At 46.4% G+C, this 20,356-nt stretch overlaps 1 protein-coding gene across 9 annotated transcripts in view; it reads left to right on the top strand.

Annotated features, from left to right (window-relative positions):
* The window catches only part of CRTC1 (CREB regulated transcription coactivator 1), a 60,220-nt gene that overhangs the window by 25,556 nt on the left and 14,308 nt on the right, over window positions 1–20,356 (top strand). For 5 of the 9 annotated variants that reach the window (XR_003095293.1, XR_003095292.1, XM_025210288.1 and 2 more), the window contains exons 6-11: window positions 1,207–1,292; window positions 3,704–3,747; window positions 4,757–4,977; window positions 11,683–11,819; window positions 12,849–13,100; window positions 15,856–15,957. Coding sequence is in view for 7 of the 9 variants with exons in the window: in XM_025210288.1 (XP_025066073.1) it covers window positions 1,207–1,292; window positions 3,704–3,747; window positions 4,757–4,977; window positions 11,683–11,819; window positions 12,849–13,100; window positions 15,856–15,957 (842 nt within the window). In the remaining 2 variants the exon portion in view is untranslated. The remainder of the gene's footprint in view (window positions 1–1,206; window positions 1,293–3,703; window positions 3,748–4,756; window positions 4,978–11,682; window positions 11,820–12,848; window positions 13,101–15,855; window positions 15,958–20,356) is intronic. The other 4 variants (XM_025210290.1, XM_025210292.1, XM_025210289.1 and 1 more) reach the window with 4 other exon arrangements.

Here is a 20,356-nt window from a genome sequence, read left to right as displayed (position 1 = left end):
AGATTTCATCTCGTGCTTCCGGGAGCGTAGTGAAGAAATGTTCAGAAATAACGGGTTACAGCTAATGGCGAGTAATAGCAACTGCTAAGCACCTCCCACAATTATTGGTGCCCTCGCATCTCTTGTCAGCGTGAGAAACGATACTCAAGGCCCCCAAAAATGTGCCGTTCAGATTTACAGGCCGGTTACAAAGTTTTATCCCTTGAATACTTGAGCACTCACTGGTCAGGTACATGCACCGTATTCCCCGTTGTGGCTCCTTCTTGCACTGGTACCAGAGAGCAGTAAAACGTATGGAAAAGGAGTAACAGTTTGTACGTGATGCTGAGGATGTCTACGGTGCTTTTCCAGCTTGGGCTCTGATGCTGTAAGTAGGCCAGGCACACAGCCCCTTCTGTCTGCCCGGAACCCATTTGGGTTGTGAAATGCATGGGTCCTTTCAGGGGTTTGTTGTCCCGGTGTAATGTGTCATTACTTGGATAGGCTTCTGTTAATGGAAATCAGTCAAGTGGAAAGAATGTCAGCACAGTGTGCCTTTGCTACCTGTATGGTGAAACGGTTTCCTACTTTGACCTCATGTATGTATTGGCACAGATGCATTTGGTTTCCTGTGTCCCAGGGGAAGAGCCCAGGTTTTGTTTCAGTGGGCTCATATGCGAGTTATGTATCGCTTACGTAAACTACAGCAGATGGAACAGTGGGGCAGCTTTAAAGTGGAGACTGCATGCAATGCTCCTTCTCTACCTGAGCAGCATAAATTGGATTAGGCCAAAAATGTTCAAAAGTACTTGACAGGGATATCTACTTGGGTTCTTACTCCAGTCTCAGGCTTGCCTTTTCTCTCATCCAAGGTTGGTACTTTAAACTTGGGCTTGCTACCTCCCCCTTTCACTTGAGTGGTAATTTTCTCGTGCTGCGAGGACACAAGCCTCAAATTGCTGGAGTTTAACAGTTCTCCGGTGCCTTTCCACAAATCGCCAGCTGAGCACGCCCAGCGTAGGCCAAGCGCTTGAACTAACTTTTCAGTGAAGACATACACGGAGCCCTGTATTCAAAACTGACTTGCGTGCTTAGCCGAAATCTCGTGGAAAGTTAATGGAGTTTTGGCCAAGTCACTTACGTGCCCTTTTGACTGTTACCTCGCATGAAACACGTGAAACAAGTTTTTTAACGTTGGGATGTACTGATTTTGGCTTTGTTTTCTAGTCTTATTGTTGACTGTCCCTGGAATGGAGGAAAGCTCATCCGAGACGGACAAAACCCTCTCTAAACAAGGATGGGACACTAAAAAGGTAAAAACCTCACCTCGTAGCATGTTGGACATACCTTGCTGTCGAAATCTAATTGTGTAAATCTATTTAGGTAAAGAGACACTTTAAAAAGTAATATTGAACTGGGCTGGGCTCTGCTTGTCAAGACTTGCATCGAAGTTCAGCAACAAATTGTCTGAAATTAGACCCGGGCGCAGCATCTCTATGGATGTGACATCTGACGTAGGTGATTTGTCTCCAGGGTGGCGGGGGGAAATTCCAGCATTTTAAACTTGTGCTTTGGTAGATTGATAAAGGCAAAATGATTCCCATCTGTTTTTGTTTTAGTATGTATTTTTTTTGTAAATGGTAAGTCTTTGTGCGTAAGCTTGATTGCTAGGCTGGCTCCTTATTCAATTTCTTAAAAAACAAACCAAAACAAAACCGACAAAAGAAAAAACTTTGTGTGGTTTTTGATTTTCTAAGGTATGTCAGATCTGACAAATTTTAGGAAACTTTAAAGTGAAGGCTAATGTGTCCTTTGCTTTTGCTATTTCATTAAGGACACAAAGGAATAACATGAATGAAATATAGGATGAAAAGCTTCTTCCTTCATCTTTTCAAATGGAGAAAACAGCTTTACTGCAATAATGCGCTCTGCCCCCACTTGTGTCTCTGCTCTTGTGTTCTGTTACTCATTCCTTTCGCTCTGCCTCTGAATTCCTGCCTCGCTTCTGTCATAGCCGCGCTCTGGCATTTCTTAAGACAGCTGTAGCACCAATGCAATGATTAGTTTTCTGATATTTATAAAGCAAATGGTAAAGATTCTGAAACTTAGTGATTTGGCCCTTGAAGAGAGCTACTGTTGTCTCCATATTTCCCGCTTGAGCCTAATTTCTAGAGCAAGAAACGGCACCGGTAGCACGTGCCGTTCGCATCTGAGATCTTTATTGGTTTGAAGTTCAGGCAGTCCTAAGTGATTGAGCTCTGAGGGTTTCCAAAGTTAGCAGCATATCTCAAAGAACCAAGTGAGAGAGGTTTTTGGTTTTTGGTTCGTCGGGTTCTCAAAACTCCAGCTGAAGTAACCGCTTCCCTGAGCTGCGCTGTACGCTTAGAAGTGCTTTCAGAGTTTCACTGGAGCTGCTCAGCATGGCAGTTTCCCCTTTTCTTCTCTTCATTACTGTCTGTCTGCTTGTCTTTGGAATTGTATAATGTGGTTTAGCGGCTGGCTTCTAGTGAATGTAATTTAAAAAAGGGGGGGGGGAGGGGGGTATGCAGTTGACTAATCAAGTGATTGCCTGTGACATGGGGAGCAGATCCTTTTATTTATGCAAGTAGCCGGTTCTGCGTTACGATCACAAGAGCTGACTTCCGCCATCATGTGAGATTTTCACATGAGGATCCGTGGAAGTGACATTGTTGGGAATATTGTACGGCTCTTTTATTAACATGAATAATACAGCAGTTGTCCTCTCACAAAAAAAATAAGTCAGGGGTAGAAAGAGTCAGATTTTTCCCAACCTAGTGAAGCTAACAGCAAATCCAGAGGAAAAGCCTATTTCTGTAGCTGCTGCGAGAGTATCTGATTAGCTAGAAAATGGGAGCATGGTCTTCACCCCAACGGGTGATCACGAGCCCCTTGTTTTTAATAACTGTTCTCTTAGAGCAAAGATCTTCTAGCAAAACCAATACTACGTTTCACGGTAGCATTTCTGATGAGGGGGGTTGAAACGTTTCACTACAATATCCCGTTCGTGCCGCCTGAAAACAAAAGGTGACACGGAATGGAAGGAGTGGAAATGCTGTGGCTGCAAACGTTTGGCATCAGACCGTGTGTCCTGAATTGGGAGATTTGTGGAGCCGGGCCTCGTGCAGGCTTCGGGAGCACCATTAGACTCGTTGGTGAAAGCTGCTGTGCTGTGACGCTTTTGGACTGTGACGGCACGATGCTGCAACATCAGAAGGGCACAGAGAGCCCGTTAAAGTTTTGTTGATGAAACCAGCCCGTTTATTTTTTCTTTAAGTGCTGCTGGTCTTTTTTTTTTTAAACTGTATTCTGAGGTCTGGGGATTGTAGGCTGTCGTTCATGCAGTATCTGCATCTCCTGATTTAGGGCAAGAAGCTTAGATTTGGGGGGGAAATGATGTGGTAGCTGTCTGGTTAATCATAATACAACTGCTTCCAGTTCGAAAAGGTGTTTTACTTTTTGTTTCGTATTAATGATGCTTATAATCGAACTTTGAGTCTGAATGTCTTAAAGTACCTATGGATGTCAGTTCTGATGTTGTGGCCTTGAGTAAGCCTTTAAGTCGAGGAGAAAGTTTAAACAGTGTGTAGAAACACCTCTCCTGAAACTAAGGAAAGGAAACCATCTCCTATTTTAAACGCATGCTTTCCTAAGCATTATTTTGTATCTTGTTTTTCTCTGTTATAATCTGTTTGTTCTGTTTTAGACAGGGTCATCGAGGCCTAAATCGTGTGAAGTTCCAGGAATCAAGTAAGTTCTTGTTATAAAATCTGTAGGAATGCACGTAGGTAACTAGCTGACGGGACCAAAGCTTCCAACTTCGCAGGCTGTGTTGATTTGTGTTTTGTCCACACTGAGGACGAAACAATGTTAATCAAGCTGCTCTTAACCTCTGAAAACAGGGTGAATTCTTTTGTTACTTTCAGCCTGATTTGCTTGGCCTGACAGCCCGGGTGAAAACACTGCAGAAAGTCCTGGGGTGTTGCCAAATGATCGAGAAGCCACGTGATTAGAGCCGAATCAAAGAGCTTGGCATGCTCCACGTGCTGTTTCTTCTCAGTGCCTCCAATCCAGTCTGTAAAGCAGGGAGCTAGAAAGATCATTTAGATTATTGGCAAAACATGTTATGTGCTGAAAGCCCCTCGGATTGTGAAATACCGAAAGAGGCCCCAGGATGTGTGAGACTGCCGTAGGTACAAGCAAAAGCCTGAGAGTTGCATGAGTTTCCCGTTACCTCTGCAGACCCTGAATTATGCACTTGGGGCTCATCTAGCAGGCTCAAGCAAATAATCCAGCTTTTGCAGGGAGGGGAATGACTGTGACTACAGGACCGTTAATTTGGGTGTCCGTCGGCTGTGCGCGCTTCCCAGTCTTACTAGCCAGGCTGTTCAGCCGGCAAATCCAGGTTTAACTCGATTACAAGATAGAAGAGAACTGTATGTTGGCGTGACTGTTTTTACGTGCATGTCGAGCAGATCTAGTGTCACTTAAATAGAAGCACCTGAGGGATCCTGATCACCTCGCAGTGCACAGTGTATCCCTCTGGTGTAAAGAGGAAAGCAACTACACACAACTGAAAACCTGTTATCGTGGGTAGATACTGATGCTCTCTAATGCTGCCTGTTGTAAATACTGTAGGTATATTTTCATTTTTTTTCTGGAGAGCAGCTTCAGACGGACTTCGCATCCCGCGGGAAGGGCGCATGTACATTCACGTTTCACCTGACTTTTGCTGTTGTGTTTTTTTTCCCCAATGTAGCATCTTTCCATCAGCTGACCAAGAGAACACTACAACGCTGATTCCTGCCACACACAACACAGGCGGCTCCCTGCCAGACCTGACCAACATTCATTTCCCTTCTCCCCTCCCAACGCCACTGGATCCTGAGGAATCCACATTCCCAGCCCTGAGTAGCTCCAACAGCACCGGAAATCTTGCAGCCAACTTGACTCACTTGGGCATCAGCTCTGCCAGTCAGGGTAATAACATTGTCATAGGACCCACCTGCGGTTTATCTGTCAGTAAAATGCCGTTTCCTGTCCTAATCATTTGTGCTGAAGATTACCAGGCAGCTGCTTTGTTTCACTTGTGAGGTGATTGCATCTCACTGGTGGTCAGACTGATTTCTGTTAACAACTCGCATGAAGCATTTTGGATGAAGAAACATAAACCTGACATCGTTGATCTATAATTTACATCTAGGCTTCAACATTCCCGTGTTCTCAGCACAGGAGTCTACTGATTCTGTTTGTTGTACGAGTCTTCACCGGGGAGACGCAGTGTCGTAGATTTTGGCAGGAACTCCGCACACTTGATGAGTCCCAGCCACACTGAATCTGCTAGGGAAACCTGGAACAGGCTCCTTGATATCTTGTTTCTAGTCTCTCTCTCCATTTGGCGGTATGGCCGTGCTCTTGAGCTCTCACATCATTCGTTTTACCTGAACCAAACGTGGGCTGTTAGGCAACTGAATTAACATGGAAGCCCTAAAATATATTGTAGTGGGGAGCATTTGTGAGCTTGGCTGCTTCATTTTTAGGAGATCCAGGAGTACTCCAGGCTTTCAGGGGTAATGAAACGTTAAGGTATACGCTTATCATCACCCTGACCCGTGTTGGCTTTATGTTCCATCCAGCTTCCTCTGAGTGGTGCCCTCCAGGGTGTGAGCTGCTTTTTGTGCAGAGGGTTTTGTGATTGTCCAGGGCTTAGCCAGGAGAGCCTTTACAATTGTGGGGCCGTTGGGCTTTGCTGTACCACAGATCATTCAAAATCCTGTTACTTGCTAGGCTGAAAAAATGCCTTTGGACCAGTACAAATTGTATTGTGTTTTCAGGACCAGTAAACTTTTTTTAAGCAAATGGCCCAAACCAATTTTCATAAGGAAAAAAGAATCTTTACCTTGGGTTTTATTTTATTTAGGAGTAACTCCAGTTGCCTCGGCAGTTAGACCCTGAAAACACTAGTAGGAAAGAAACAGCATTTTCGTAAGGCACCTGCCCAAGGGGCACTAAATGAGTGCTGCCAGCATAGCATTCGTTTCCTTGTGTAAAGCTCTCCTGGTTGTACTATGCTCTTTCTCCTTTTTGTGTCGTTCACCACTGTTGATCCATAGTATTTGCATATCATTTCAAAAGGAGCAGAGGAATGGAAAAAAATAAAGGGAAGGGACATGGACTGGTCATGAGATGAGATGAAAGACAAGGGTTGAGCATGTGGTATTGATACGTGTATGGGGAAGATGAGCAAAAGGAGTTCTTTTCCTCATTGGAAACAAGGAGGTATGTGAGGTGAAAGAAAGATGAAGAGGATGGCAACTGGAGAATGCCAGATGGATAACTCTGAAAGAGAGCTGGGAAAACCTTGCATTGCTTGCAGCTAAGTACGTTCTTTTCTTTTAAAGTTTGTCCCTGAGGGCTGGAGGTAATGAATGAGCAGTGCCTGAGAACCTGGCAGCATGGAGCTGAGCCTCGAGTCGCGTGTGGATGGGGCCAGGAACCCAAAACCCTGTGGCCCAGGAGCTTGCAGCTCTTTTCCAAGTTGTGCTGGAGGGCTGGTGCTAGGGGCTATTTTGTGTAAACTTAATCCCAGAATTCAAAGTCTGGTGGCAAAATCTTGAGCCCTCCTGAATGCAGCACTTCAGGAAATAGTTGGGAACGTGTGTGCAGGTTAGACGGCGTCTTGCAGTTTTACCGTAGATGGTTGAAACTTGTAGGAATCATATGAGATGAGCAGATCTGGAGGTTGCTTGCTGCTCTGTGCTGTGATCAGATGGGAGTCACTGGCTCATAAGGGCGCTTGATTTCTGAATGTGGTCTAGGAGTTCTGGGTGGCCGATGCCCGTGCGCGTTTGGCGGAGCTGCAAAGCTGTGTTTTGAAGAAACCGGGCTGTTTAGAGTGTGGTGCCTTTTCTCCATCAGACTTTCAAACGTTTGGCTATTGACGATACAGGATTTTTTCTTTGGTGCCAGTCATGTCAAGACATCTTCTTGGACATTCAGTTAATTTTTATTTTCTTTTATATCGTCCTTGCGTTGCAACTTGATTGCATGTTTTACATGGAAAGCTCTCCTCTGCTTTGTAGTGCCTCTAGAACAGTTCCTTTATTAGAAACTGTCTGCCTGTAATTCGTTGTAGATGGTATCCTGGAGAGCAGTGGTTTTCAGCCTGTGGTCTGCAAACCCCTAGGGATCTGCAGACTGTGTCTAAGGGGTCTGCAAAAATGGCTGTGATCAATCAAAAGTATGTGAATACCCACACTTACAATTCAAAGGGGTCTGCACTTCCAACCAAAATTTTTTAGGGGTCCGCAGATGAAAAAAGATGGAAAACCACTGCTCTAGAGCTGAGCTGTGTTTGTCCACCCACCGAGCTGTGCGAGCTGGGGTTTGAAACATCCTTCTGGTAGGATGCTACCAGTGCAGAGTTTGGTTCTTCACTTTGCTGCTGAGCTTGATTATGCCGTCAAGGACCTGGACGTTGCGGGCTCCAAGTGGCTTTTGGAAGAGGGGTTCTAAATAGTCCCTGTGTGCTCTGGAGCATTATCGTTCCAGGGTCACGCTGTGATACCCGAGCACCGAGACGAGGCAATATTTGCGAGGGCACCAGGGCTGCGTGGGGGCTCTGAGCTGTTTGATCATCTGACAGTTGCAATAAGAGAGAACTTCTGTGTGACTGGTCACAGTCCATAGAAAAGCGGGTGTTGTACTTCCTTGAGCAGAGCATTCTGGAAAACTGGTTTTTAAATACTCTCTGCTGGTGTACTGAGAAGCTGGAATAATGCAAAGCAAGTGAATTTGATCTGTACATAAGCTACGACTATATGTGGATATATGTAATATAAATATTTCTAAAGCCCGCAGTAAGAGTACAGTTCCAAGTAGCTTTATTTGCTGACGTGCTGAACTGGTCTTTGCTTGAGGCCATACAGAAATCAACAGCATTCAGCACTTCAGCAAATTGGCTGGTCTTGGCTGATCATCTGACTCTTGCATTTGAAATCAGTGGAGAGTTGCCAGCCGTTGGCCTCCATGCACTTACACCTGTGCTGGCCTATATGAAGTACAAGGGAACTAGTGTTTGTTACAAGGAAACAAACTCCTTTCCATGGAGTTAGGCCAGGTCTGATTGCCAAATCCCTTGCATACTCCATTATTAGGAAAATAAATAGTACAAAACCAAGCCGTTCAGTACACGACTGTCTACTCCAAAAGCATTTCCTGATCCGGGTTTGAAGCCAACTGTAGACATTAGCTGGGGCAAAGATCTGTCCCTTATCTGCTTTCTCCTCATCAGCCAATGCCGGTTCGCGTTTTCTTGCACGCACTTGTCCTCCCGCCTGTCTAGACGGACACATTTCAAGCATTGGGGGTTCTGTTTCTTGCTTTGAAAATGTGCACAGTCTAACTAGGGATAGAGGCAAGATTTGTTTCCCCTAGCACTCTGTCTCCATTTCCTTCTCTTATTATTCTTCCCGCTATCCAGATGAGACTGTAACAAAGCTATACTCTTTTGACTGAGCCTTTCCCATCAGCTTTGCTTGTTGCTCATGTCTGTGCGTTATATGCACTTGCAAATGAGCACATGTCCTCAGAAGCCCTGGGGAAAGTAGAGGAAACCACCTGTTGGGATGTATTAGAACTGCTCAGAAAAATGTAGCGCTGCATGTTTTTCCATCGGAACGTGTTGATTCGTTGAAGTTCCCCGAGACCCCGCTGACTGCTGTTCTGCTGGGAATCGGGTTTCAAGACCTGCTTGGTTTCCTGCCAGAGAGCCTCTAGATCCTTGGCAGCTTGGGCTTCCTGCCCCTCTGAAGCCCTCCTAGCAGGCGTCTTCAGGAGACCGGGGCTTGGGAGACCTGGCTTCCAGAGTCTCCAGCTCCGAGACGGCCCACTGGGTCCTCTGCCCCAGGCGCTCTGGTCCCCTGTAGAGATGGGCGGAGGAAGCAGACCCTGTTCAGTTGCCTGCCCAGTCCTGTGCTCTCGGGACGTCTTTGGGCTTGGGTCGGAGTTCTCCAAGGAGCCCAGGATGCGTTCTGCCCTTCCACATCTGACTTCTCCTCCTGCGCGGGGAATGCCTCTTTCCACTGAGCCCGGTTTCCTTTGGTACTCTCTTTCAGTGGTTCTCGACCTTTTCAGGGACAGGGCGCCCCTCCGCCACCTTTTCGAATCTGGCAGCAATCTTGTATGAGAACCGCTTTGTTCGGTAGTGCTTCTGTGTGGACCAGGATGTAACGAGAGGTCACGGCCCTGTGCCTCAGCCCCTTGGAATTGCAGCCGGCTGGGAGGTAGAAAGACCGTGGATACGGCGGGTACGGCCACGTTCAGAACGGAGATTGTGTTCTGACTTCTGACATGGATTCACCTGGTCCCCAAGGCAAAGCAGTTCAGGAGTCGGGGACACGTTCCCTACCGCGTGGCTGCGTTCTCCACCCTCTTCGTTTTCTTGCCAGTTGCTCTCTGGAGCTTGGCGTCCAAAGGTGAACATGGCTGTAACCGGTTGTCCGGAGTAGTTTGTCTCTTCTTCCCCCTGGGTCTTTTTTTGCAGTAGCCAGGTATTCACAGCTCTTGTTTTGTCTTTTCACCCTGATCTGTCACCGCACACCCAGAGGTGTTACCACCTGTGGTTAGTTTTAGTCAAGTTCTTCTAGGTCGACTTCTCCCACTACTTTTGATGGGGGGGGGTTGGGTATTCTCTCCAGCTGGCCAAGAGCTCTGAGACTCAGGTGCCCAAGAACACAGTGCTGCTCAGGATAGTCTCAAAGCCGCATGGAAAAAGAGTTTCTACCCTCCTTTCTTTGTGCGAGTACACTTGAAATTGCATTCTGTGGCTTTGAAGGTGGAACAGTCTGTTTCAAAGGCTCTGGCAAGCTCTTGGTAGTCTTGCATCTCGTAACAACTTCCAGTGGTACAGAGAGCCCTTTGTCATAATTAAGAATGGAAAACACCCGTTCCATTAATGTTCTACCGTATTTCTGTGAGTGCTGCATTTGTTCCAGTCTCTCAAGGATGAGCTGGAGTTAAAAACATGAAGTAAAGGTCAAAGTAAATACAGAGCCTTGACAAATGTTACCCGGTAAGAATTATACATAGAAGCAACCACATCTCATCTAATGCCGTTAAGTTTATAATGAAAACCACTTGTGTGTCCAACTCATTTGTACATGAGGACAAATCTGTTACACTTGAACATGAATCTCTTTCTTGCTTTGTCCTTGTTCCTTGCCTGCCAGTTATACCACTTCCCTCCGTCATACGCAGCATGGCTGAGCTTGCTCGGTCGGGTCAGTAGAAGCATTGTCTGGGATTCTGTGGCATTTGGTCAGTGGAGAGAGATCACGGGGTGTTATTGTGTTGTGGGACAGATCCTGTCGGTCCTGACAAAGCAGACAACGTACAGTCTTCCAACACGAGATTACTTGTTTCATCTTCGTGAGGGTCCGAGAAGAGAGCAGCCTCTCCAGTGAATGGAAAGAGTATTTCCTGGTAGTTGGAGCAGGAGTCTGGGGGTTGGGACTGCCAGGTTCTGTTTCCAGCACTGCAGGTTTTCATATTCTCTGACCTTGAAAAATATCATTGAACCTCTATGCCATGATTTGTCCAGTGATTAAATGGGCATAATTCCTACTGCACTGGGAGCCAGTTTGTGTTTGTTTAACATCCTGAAGTGAGCTGAGATCTGATTTAAGAGTGCAGGCGTGGTGCAAACGCAGGAGCATCTCTAACAGGTGTTTATGCAAAGCACTGACAACACTTGCCTTCCGTGGTAACCTGACCTCTTCTCTCAGTAACAAGAAGATCCCCCCCCTGCAACGCAGGTATTCACAGGTGACTTGGGCAAGCAGGTATTTTCTGTCCAGGTCTTCATACTCGTGCTATGTATGAGCATCATTACGTCTGGATGCATCCCCCCACATAGTATAGGGAGACTGTGGAGGGCTTTACTAATGTCTGTTCAGCCCTTGACATGCTTTGAATGAAAGATGCCCTGGGGAGACCAAGTATGAATAAGCAGAAATGCCTGCAGCCATAGGGAATCTACTTGATATGGGAAAAATTAGCATCCACAACATGGGGCCTCAGAAGTGGCAAGGATATGAAACTGTGATAATGAGCTTTTGGGAGCATGAGGTGAATGTAAAAAAGACCTTTGTCTGCCGTCTCAGGCAGGTAAATTGTGGCACTGCTAACACTAGTTTGCTGCATGGCAGTGCGATGACTTCACTTGCTCATGGACATTCACATTTGGTCTCTCCAGCTTTAGGGATGCTAATGTTCAGTGTGTGGGCTACTTAGAAAGGGATCATCTCGAGACCTGCTTCCCATTCCTTATAATAAAACCCCACCACCCGCTTCTCAGAATGTTTCTTTCACTTGGTTCTGCAAATCATCCAGAAAGGATCTGCAAACCAGGTGGAGAGCTGTTGGGCTAACTACATGGCAGCTTCCATACGTAAGCATATGCGATCACTAGGCACCTGCCACTGCAAAATCCAGTCCAGATCTGCTAAGGATTTCTGCCCAGGGCCCCTTTCCGGCCATGTTTTCAGTACTTCTGTTGTAAGCGGTTGTACATTTCAGCTGTTCTTGATTGAAAACGTTTTCATATCAACTAATTATTACTGTAAACAGGCACCAGCAGATCATTGCCACCGGTCCCATGTAAACGTGTTTCTTCCTCAATGGCAGGAATGGCAACAACGCAAGGCTCTTCCCAGCAGCATCGGCAGCCAGCTGTCAGTCCCCTCTCGCTGAATGCAGACTCGAGACGGCCGCAGTCCCAGCAGATGTCTCCCACGCTCTCCCCTCTGTCGCCAATCACACAGGTAGGAAGGAGGCTGCTTGCCAGCCTGGGAGAAGCAGCACGCTCAGAAGGATAACGAACCTGATTCCAGGTCGTAATGTTTCAGAGCGTAGCTGGCTGCTTCGTACTCTGTTTACATCTAGGAAAACGTTGGCTGCAAGACTGGTATTGCCCTGATTGCGACATTTTCTTAGAAATATCCCCTTTAGCCATGTCCTGTTCTTTTGTTAATAAAACGTTCTGTGGCTCTTGTCGCTGAGCTGGGTTAGAACAGCTAGCGGCAAGGCTCGTTTGACTCCACAGAAATATATTCGTGTTCTCTCAGATGTGGGGTGCGGTGGCAGAGCAGTTAAGGCATCCGTCTTTGGCTCAGAGATGAGTTCAAGACCTGGCCTCGGTTCGTGCCGGGGTCTTCCTCAGTTGATCCATCTGTAAATGGGTATCTGCTCAGTGGCTTGGGGAGTCAAAGGCAGTCAGACGTGATAGTAGCCAAATTGCTTCCAGTAACCTTTGGCCAAAGAAATCGGTCTGCCTTAGGCACGTGAGCCGTATTGCTAGGGGGCTCAGGAGGATCGTGGGATTGACTTAATCTGTCAGAGAATGGAAGAAACATTTTGGGAAAGCTATAGATTTCACTTTGCCTCTCCTGAGGCTCTGATATAAGCAACACGAAGGACAACTTTTTCTTTTAAAGATACTGTCACAAGGTTGCATGCTTCATTGTGAATCATGTAAGAAACACCTGTAGCTCCTGAGAGTGGCCCAGACCCCAGGCTCTGCCCTACGGAGCGTGCTCTGAGGGGGCTCCTGAAAACCGCTGACCCAACGCAGGGAAGTCCACAACAATATTCATTCTGAATCCTAAACTTGGGCATCTTATATTAGTCCCTTAAAATGCATCTTTGAATGTGTAAATGCCAGAGCCAGGGTAACTTTCCAAACTGCCCGAGAGACCCCGAGGGTTTTAGACACTTGATGTGACATTTTTAAGCATTTCAGAAATGACTAGAACTCTCTCTAGCCCGCGTGTTTTCCTGTTCTTCTCGTTAAGGCTGTGGCGATGGACGCATTGTCTCTGGAACAGCAACTTCCACCATACCCATTTTTTACACAGACAAGTTCACAGCAACAGCAGCAGACCCAAGTGGCAAGTACTCTGCCTCAAAATACCCCTTTAATGCAGACCTCTGGTTTACAGCGAGGAACACAGCTTCCCCCACTCTCAGTTACGGTACCTTCCACCATCCCACAGTCACCTCCAGGCAGCCAGAGCCAGCCTTCAATGGGGATAGACATCACCTCGGTAAGCTTTTGAACTGTGACTGAAGAAGATATAATTGGAAACAAATAGCTGTCTTCCAGAGAAAGCAGTGTCAGCGTGTGCTGTCAGAGTTTGAACTAGGCAGCAGTTGTAATGGTTATATATTTAGGCACTTTCTACCCTGGACGTGACCACAGATTACTTGAATGGATCTAACGCTGTTTAAACATAATGCCTTAAAAATCATTTAAGCACATGATGGCCAGCATATGGAATGGCCCGAACCGTTGCTTAAGCCATTGAACATAGTTTCTGAAACACTTGGTAGGATGGATATGACCCAGGTTTAGGCTAAGATAAAATAACGTTAACATGTTAATTTTTTTTTAAACTGAAAAACTCAAGGTTTGGGTATATAGTCTCTGGACCGGATGGCAGGAAAAACCCAACAAAACGAAACAACCAAAGATCTTTGTCTGGAGGGGACGGGCTTTCTGAGCAATTCTAAGCTGACACGTCCGAGCTTGAGGTGTAACGTGTTGGAAGGGCTTAAGAAGCAGCAAACAAAACCCAGATTCCTCTTGGATGACACCTCTGCAGTTCTGGGTGCCCTCCACCTTTTTACAAGGAGGGATGTGGGCATGTTCAATTAGCACCGTAGTTTTATATGACACTGGAAAACAGTAATGAACCAATTATGGACAGGCTGAATTAAAATGCCATTTTAGTGCCAGCTGTGTCTGTAAAGTGAGAAGAATCCTTTACATTTGGCAAGCCTTAAATGGTGAAAGGCTACAAGCATTTATGTGCATGCGGGAAGGCTGGGGCTTCATAAAACCAAAACACATTTATCTTACAGTGCCAGAACCGAGTTGGTTCAGATTAATTTTCAGGCAGCGATGTGTATATCCTCATGCTCCTGGAACAGTTACCTCTTTCCAGACTTGCATGCGTGGTGGCCTTTTGCCCAGGGTCAGGTGGTGTCCGCAGGTGGTTTCTCATTCAAGACGAGAAGCTATCCGAACTTTGAAAAAGAAAACTGTGCTAAGGAGGGTTTTCAGACTCAGACAGCCAGACAAACTGTTTCTGAATCATTGCACTTTAAGAGAGAGACTTGGACCAAAGTTTGTTTCTTAGGGGGAAGTAGGATTTGTTTTATTTGCTTTCAGATCTCTGAAAATCAAAACCAAAACCAAACTTAGTATATGTACATGTGGTGGTAATCCAGGGGCAGAGAAGAACTGAGAAACCAAAACATTTCTATTGTATAATTGTTGTCTCTTCCTACACTGGAATCCAGATTTCTGCGGGTGCTTCGGGCTACCAGGCCAGCTCTGAGATGATGTCCTGTAGCTAGAAGGGCCACGGGACACGTTCTTTGCTGCTTCTCTTTTCTTGCTCTGAGCGACAGTGACTTGTTGGCACTGATTCCAGTGGAACATCTGTCCCCAGCAGTGCAGCTGTTTTGATCACGAGAAGGGACCCATTGCAGTACAGAGGGACAGATGGGAAAGTGGGTTCGTTGTGGGGATCGAGTTTAAACGGATTGTGCTGGTAAACGGTACTGCTTCTTGAAAGAGGTTGCTTCTCTTAGGATAGGCTGAAGATGGAAGTCAAGGGTATCAGGTACCAAGTGACAGCCAGTGAAAACAGCAGCCAGAACGTTCTGGTTCCCCGATTTTTTTGCAGTAACTAATACAGAATATTCTGTTCTTCATTCTCTGCTTTCCACGTTGCTTTCCTCATCCTAAAGAGCTTTAAGCCCTTAACATTCAGGATATTAAGTCTGTCTGTAAAACAGCTGAAATGGTGCACATGTAAACTTGGATTGGTGTAAAAACGACTTCTACGCTACAGTGCTGTCTCATGGAAAGCCTTTGCATTGTCCCCTCCAGACCCATTGAGGTCTGCTTGGTGGCATCTTGGTACAGTACGTGTATCCTGTGGGTCTTAAGAAAGCGCTTCTCGGGAAGCTGAGCTACACTTGATCTGTGCACTTGAAGCGGTGCGCAAGATGCTAACGTAGCACGTCCCCGTGCTGTAAAGCTAGCTGATTAAATTACCCTTTGCTCAGACTTCTTGGACTACAGCTCTTCCTCCCAATCAGCAAAGCCGGTCTTATAGAAAGCTCCATTATTTAAATTGAAGCAGCTGCCTTGTAGCTGTTTGAGTTTGTGGGTGCTACCTCGGTTCCTCAAATCTAGGTCCATTACGCACATATAAATATGAACGTGTCTTAAGTTATTAGGACTGAAAGCCATAAAACTTTAGGTGGCATTACCCTAAAAATACTAGCAGGAATCTTCAGGCAGTGTTTGGTGCAGTGGGAAAGTGTGTAGTTGCAAAAAGGTTCAGTTACTAACTTTCTTCTAGTTAATACAGCCAGACTCGTTCTTTAAGCTAGTAAAGAACAATGCTAATGACACTTTGCTAAGGGCAGTTGGCACCAATTAATAATACGTGAAGAGGGCAGTGAGTTTAAGAGGCTAGAAATGACTTTACCTTAGGAGACCTCTCTTCCTGCCATGAGTGTTGGCTGGCAGGATTAAAAACAAATGAAAATAATAATTTTTCCAGATTTGACAGCCCTGTCCTGCCTAGTTAGACACCAGACCATGCCACGTTTGAATCTCGACCCTCCAGTTCGGGGCATTTTTTACAGTACTGGTGTCACTGCTGATATCCTAGAGCTGCTGAAGGTGGTCTCGCCCAGCTTCCCCAAGCTGTACACCAAGAAGTAGATAACGTTTCAACCTTCCATCAATCCCATGGTCTTTAATTCTGTGTTGTTCTGTAGGCGTCACTCCAGCAGTACCGCAGTAATGCTGGATCCCCAGCCAACCAGTCTCCCACCTCTCCTGTCTCCAATCAAGGCTTCTCTCCTGGCAGCTCCCCTCAAGTAAGGGACTCTGCGCTTCCATAGGCCTTGCTTCTTGTGTGTGTTTTTAGTCGAGTCTCTCCATTACTGACCCATGGTTGTCTCACTTGTAACTGTATGTGCCTCATGCATCACTGATGTCTCATCCTGTTTGCAGTTTCATTCAGATACAGAGTTTTTCAATAGCTGGTGAATTAAGACTTTTTTATTTATTTGATGCTACCGCTAAACGTTTTTAAAGTTCAAATTTCTCCTCTGTGGGGAGCTCGACAAAACCAAGCATCCAGAAAGGTTCCTTACAGCAAAGGGAGTGCTACCCCTTGGGATGCTTATGTCTTCGTTGGTTGGCGGGGTGGCAGGAGTAGGAAGGGCCGTCTGAGTGAATGTCTAAGGCTGGAGAGAGAAAGGAGCAGGCTGGTTTTGCATGTCTGCTGCCCCTCAACACCACTCGCGTCACCCAGTGCAGGCACACCAGGAGCTGCTTGATGAGAGAGACGCGTCCTTCGAAAGAGACCCCTGTAGGAAATCACTCGGAGAAGGCGGGCGCCACATCTCACAGCTGGGAAGTGCCAGAGTAGATCGTCAATGTTAGTCCTGCAGGGTGGCTGTTTTCCCATCGGTGTAAAGATGAATACGTGCATAAGTCTCGCACGCAAAATCATTGTGTGTCTCTAAACAGATCAGCGGGAATTTTAATGCACCCACGGTGGGGCACTTCAGAAATAATGAAGTGCTGTTTTCTGTAGGGTTGCCGGTCAGCTGGACTGAGCTAGTACGGCCCATTTTCAGTGGCAAAAGAGTTTAGAATATAGTGGGACTAAAATAAGTGGAAGTCGCTGCCTTTCCTGGATCCCAGCCGCGGCGACAGGGTGTACGAGGCTCTCGCTGGGAGGCACTGCAGGATCTGACCTTCCGCTTCCTGTTTCGGTTTTTACTTGGGAAAGGGGATATTTCATAGGTTTTTTCATCTTTTTTTTTAGGGGCTGGAAGGCATCTTGCAGATCATCAGGTCCAGCCCTCAAATGGCTGAAGATAATTAAGATAAATGTTTTTACCCGTTTTGATTTCAAAGTCAGTGTCAGTTCTTGCTGCCAGGAGCTCATTTTGGAGCTGAGTGATGCAGCTGAGGGTCAGGGCTGTCGGTGTGGATTGTTTTAACCCTCATATAACTCCACTAAAACTCCTGTTTCTTCTGCCTGCTTCTGCTAACTCTGCCGTGTCTGTCTGGCTCAGTGTAGGCAGCAAAGGAAGGCTTGTTTTTCGAGGCTGCCATTGGGTCAGTGCTGTTGGCAATTTGTGGTGTGAGAACTCCCGTTTGGGCGAGTTTGGGGATGAATTTTGGCCCCAGTGGAGAATGGCTCCGTTATTGAACAGTCGTTCAGTATTTTCTTTCCTGTGCTCGCAGGCACGTTACCTCCGAACAGCCCAAACCTTTCGAATGTGGCAGCCTCTTGCCAGGGGGTATCCCCTGCCCAGCCAGACTAGACACACTCCCTCTGGCATACATTGGCTTCACTGTGTTTGAGAAAGGGCTGTGTGGTCGCTGGCAGTGCGGCAGGAACTGGGGTTTAGGTGCATTATCCACTTCTGTCTTCCGTCTCTTAAACTCATTTTCATATTTAGATATTTGTGAGAGTCCAGCTTATAAAAAAATCATAATGCTGGGACTTAATTTGCTAAATCAGCAGAACTGAAGCTAAATTGGCTAAAATAGGCGAGATGTATTCTGGTGTCTGGAACAGAACAAAAAACACTCCTCGGTGCTGGTAAATGAGGAGACGCGCTTTCCCTGCCGCGCCAGGTCAGCAGCAGGTGGGCGTGGAAGAAGATCGATGTAGCTACGGTTGGAAGGTTGTGAACACCAAGGAGAGGGAGGAAGATGCAGGGTGAATATTTGGCTGGTGGGGAAGGGGAGAACGTCAGATCCTGAGACCGGAGTCATTCAACAGGAGAAGAGAAGGCCAGGACATCCTCAGGGGAGACGCTGGAAGATGCTGCTGCTGTAGTAGAGGCTGGAAAGGGAGGGTGATCTGGGGGTGACTTCCGAGACCTCCTGTTGCCTTTTATCCGACTAGTTTTGGGGAGACTGTCCCGCACCGCCCCTAGCGCTGTAGCGTATGCTTGTAGGATTGGCGCACCTTGTTCACACAACAGCAAATGTTCCTTGCCTTCTCCCACCTGAGGTCTGGTATCTCTTTGGTTCCAAATGCTCATTTTTGATTTCTAAGGAACTTTCCATTGAGACATGAATTGAAAAGCTCTGCGTGTGGTCCCTAGCTCTGTGTTTGCATGGCTCTTCATTAACACTGGCTTGTTTATTGCTCCTTGTTTTTCCTAGCACCTGACACAGTCTCATTAGATTATGAAGTTGCTTTTTTTTAGTGGAACAGCTGAATACGGGGAAAAATGGTATGTATTTTTAGCCTGTTTAAGCGAGGGTTTTCTTGCAGTCACCACATCATTAACCCAAGAAGATACACTGTTGACAAAACAGACCTCATGTACCGTTTTCGTAAGAGATGCGGCTGGCAAGATATTTTTCAAAGACTAGCTAATCATTTATTCTGAGAACCCTGAAGTGGTGAAGTGATGACATTTGTAGCTGAGAGTGGGGGCTTTGCCACTCATCGTTTTATGAATTAGCGCATCTAAGAGAAATGACCATGGGTCGCTACAATGGAAGAGCTGTTCAGATAGACTTGCACAATGGAATTACTTGTCACATTATTTCAGGCCTGTTTTAGGAAAGGAACGTTGCTAATTGGAACAAGAGTTTTTTTCTTACGTTTGAAAAGTTTCTATAAAATGGTGAAAGTGAGAGAGGGAGAACCAGTGCAGTGTTCTGTTGGAGCTGGCATTTCAAATGATAATTCCAGATCGGTGCAAGTTGTTCACGTTGAGAACACAACTTCCCCAGTTTAAAATTCATTGCTAGCAATGAATGTGCTGAGAAATGTCAGCAACCAGTGATACAGGGAGGTGTGAATTTTACACTGGAAATTCCAAGTTTCATTTATTCACACACAAAAATCCTCTTCTGCAATTATGGCAGCTATTGGAAACCACAAGAATTATTCCTCGATTAGTGAAATTAGTTAGTCCTAACTTGCCTGCTCATGTTAGCGGTATGCTTGCTCTCGGTTGTGGCAGGTAGTGATCTAATTAATTCAGGGAGGTTGAATTTTGGTGAGTGGCTGTTAGAGAGATTGCAGATCAAAGGGTGTCGTAGTGCAGCAAGTGAAACATTGCTAGTTAAGCACAATTACTTTTATTTTTTAAGTGCAATTCACAGCTAAGCAAAGAACCAGCGTTTTCCTGAGCTCCTCGCACTCGCTCTGGCCTCCACGTAGTGATTATCTTGTAGCCCGTGCTCGCTCTGGTGAGTGAGCCACAGCAGTCTTGAGCCCGGGACTGGCAACTCTAATGTGAAGATTTTTTCCCTTTTTCCAACTCTCCGGGAAGGTTCGGAGGTGGGTCTTTGATCCCACAGACTGTTTACTGTACTATGGCCTGGGCCGTGGTATCTGATGAACGAACAGCGAGGGGCAGTGAAGCCCCTTGTCTAACGTGCCGGGTACAGTCTACCAGAGAAGCATTTAAAGAGAAAAGGTATTTTATTTTTAGCTTGACTTGAATATAATTTTGCTTAAGAAAGCACGAAAGAAGAATTTTGAGCCATCCCGTTCAAGTGTAAATCAATAGGTGGAGTAGGATTATTCCGTGAGGGAAGCCGTAAGATGCAGTTATAAAGAGGATGGAAATAGTCCTGTGCCCCGTGGCCTTAAGATGATACTGCCTTATGATGGGGGCTGGACTAGCCGGTCTCTTCCAGCCCAAATGTCTTTTCTCTGTTACTCCTGTTCTTGGCTGAGGGGTCCTGAATCCGATTTAAGGGAGAGCTAGCTTCATTTGAGAGGAGACCAGTTCCTTAGAGTTGACCTGACCAGACCAGTGTGATCAGAACATCCTTTTGTTCCCTGCTTCGCCCAGCGTAGCAGCCAGGTGCGCAGCGTGCTGGAGGGCGCGGAGCCGTGCGCCATCTCCCCGCATTGCGGCAGACTTGTGTAGCCTGCCTGCTGTCTGGGACGTGAGTAGTGATTTCTGCTCTCTCGGGGCACTCGAGCTACGCTCCCCACGCGCAGTGGCGCACGGTACTCGAGGTACTTCGAGCAGCTGGGAGTCCATTCGGAGCTGTTAAGCAAGACCCGTTGGTTATATGTTAGGTAGCACGCTGAATTTTCAATGTGCTTTCCTTCTAAAACATGGGCTCTCAACTTCTCCATGGATGCCACAATAACCCAAGATTAATGCAGCCTAATATCGGAAGATCCTCCCGGAAAGTCCCTGTCTCTGCCTTTGAGAAAGAAGTGTCAGCGTGTTTGCTTCGTGACAGTGACCTCTTACAAACACAGCTGGACAG

The sequence above is a fragment of the Alligator sinensis genome, unplaced genomic scaffold (genome assembly GCF_000455745.1).
Source record: "Alligator sinensis unplaced genomic scaffold, ASM45574v1 scaffold1354_1, whole genome shotgun sequence".
In the NCBI taxonomy this organism is placed as follows: Eukaryota; Metazoa; Chordata; order Crocodylia; family Alligatoridae; genus Alligator; species Alligator sinensis.
This window is presented reverse-complemented; position numbering and strand designations above follow the sequence as displayed.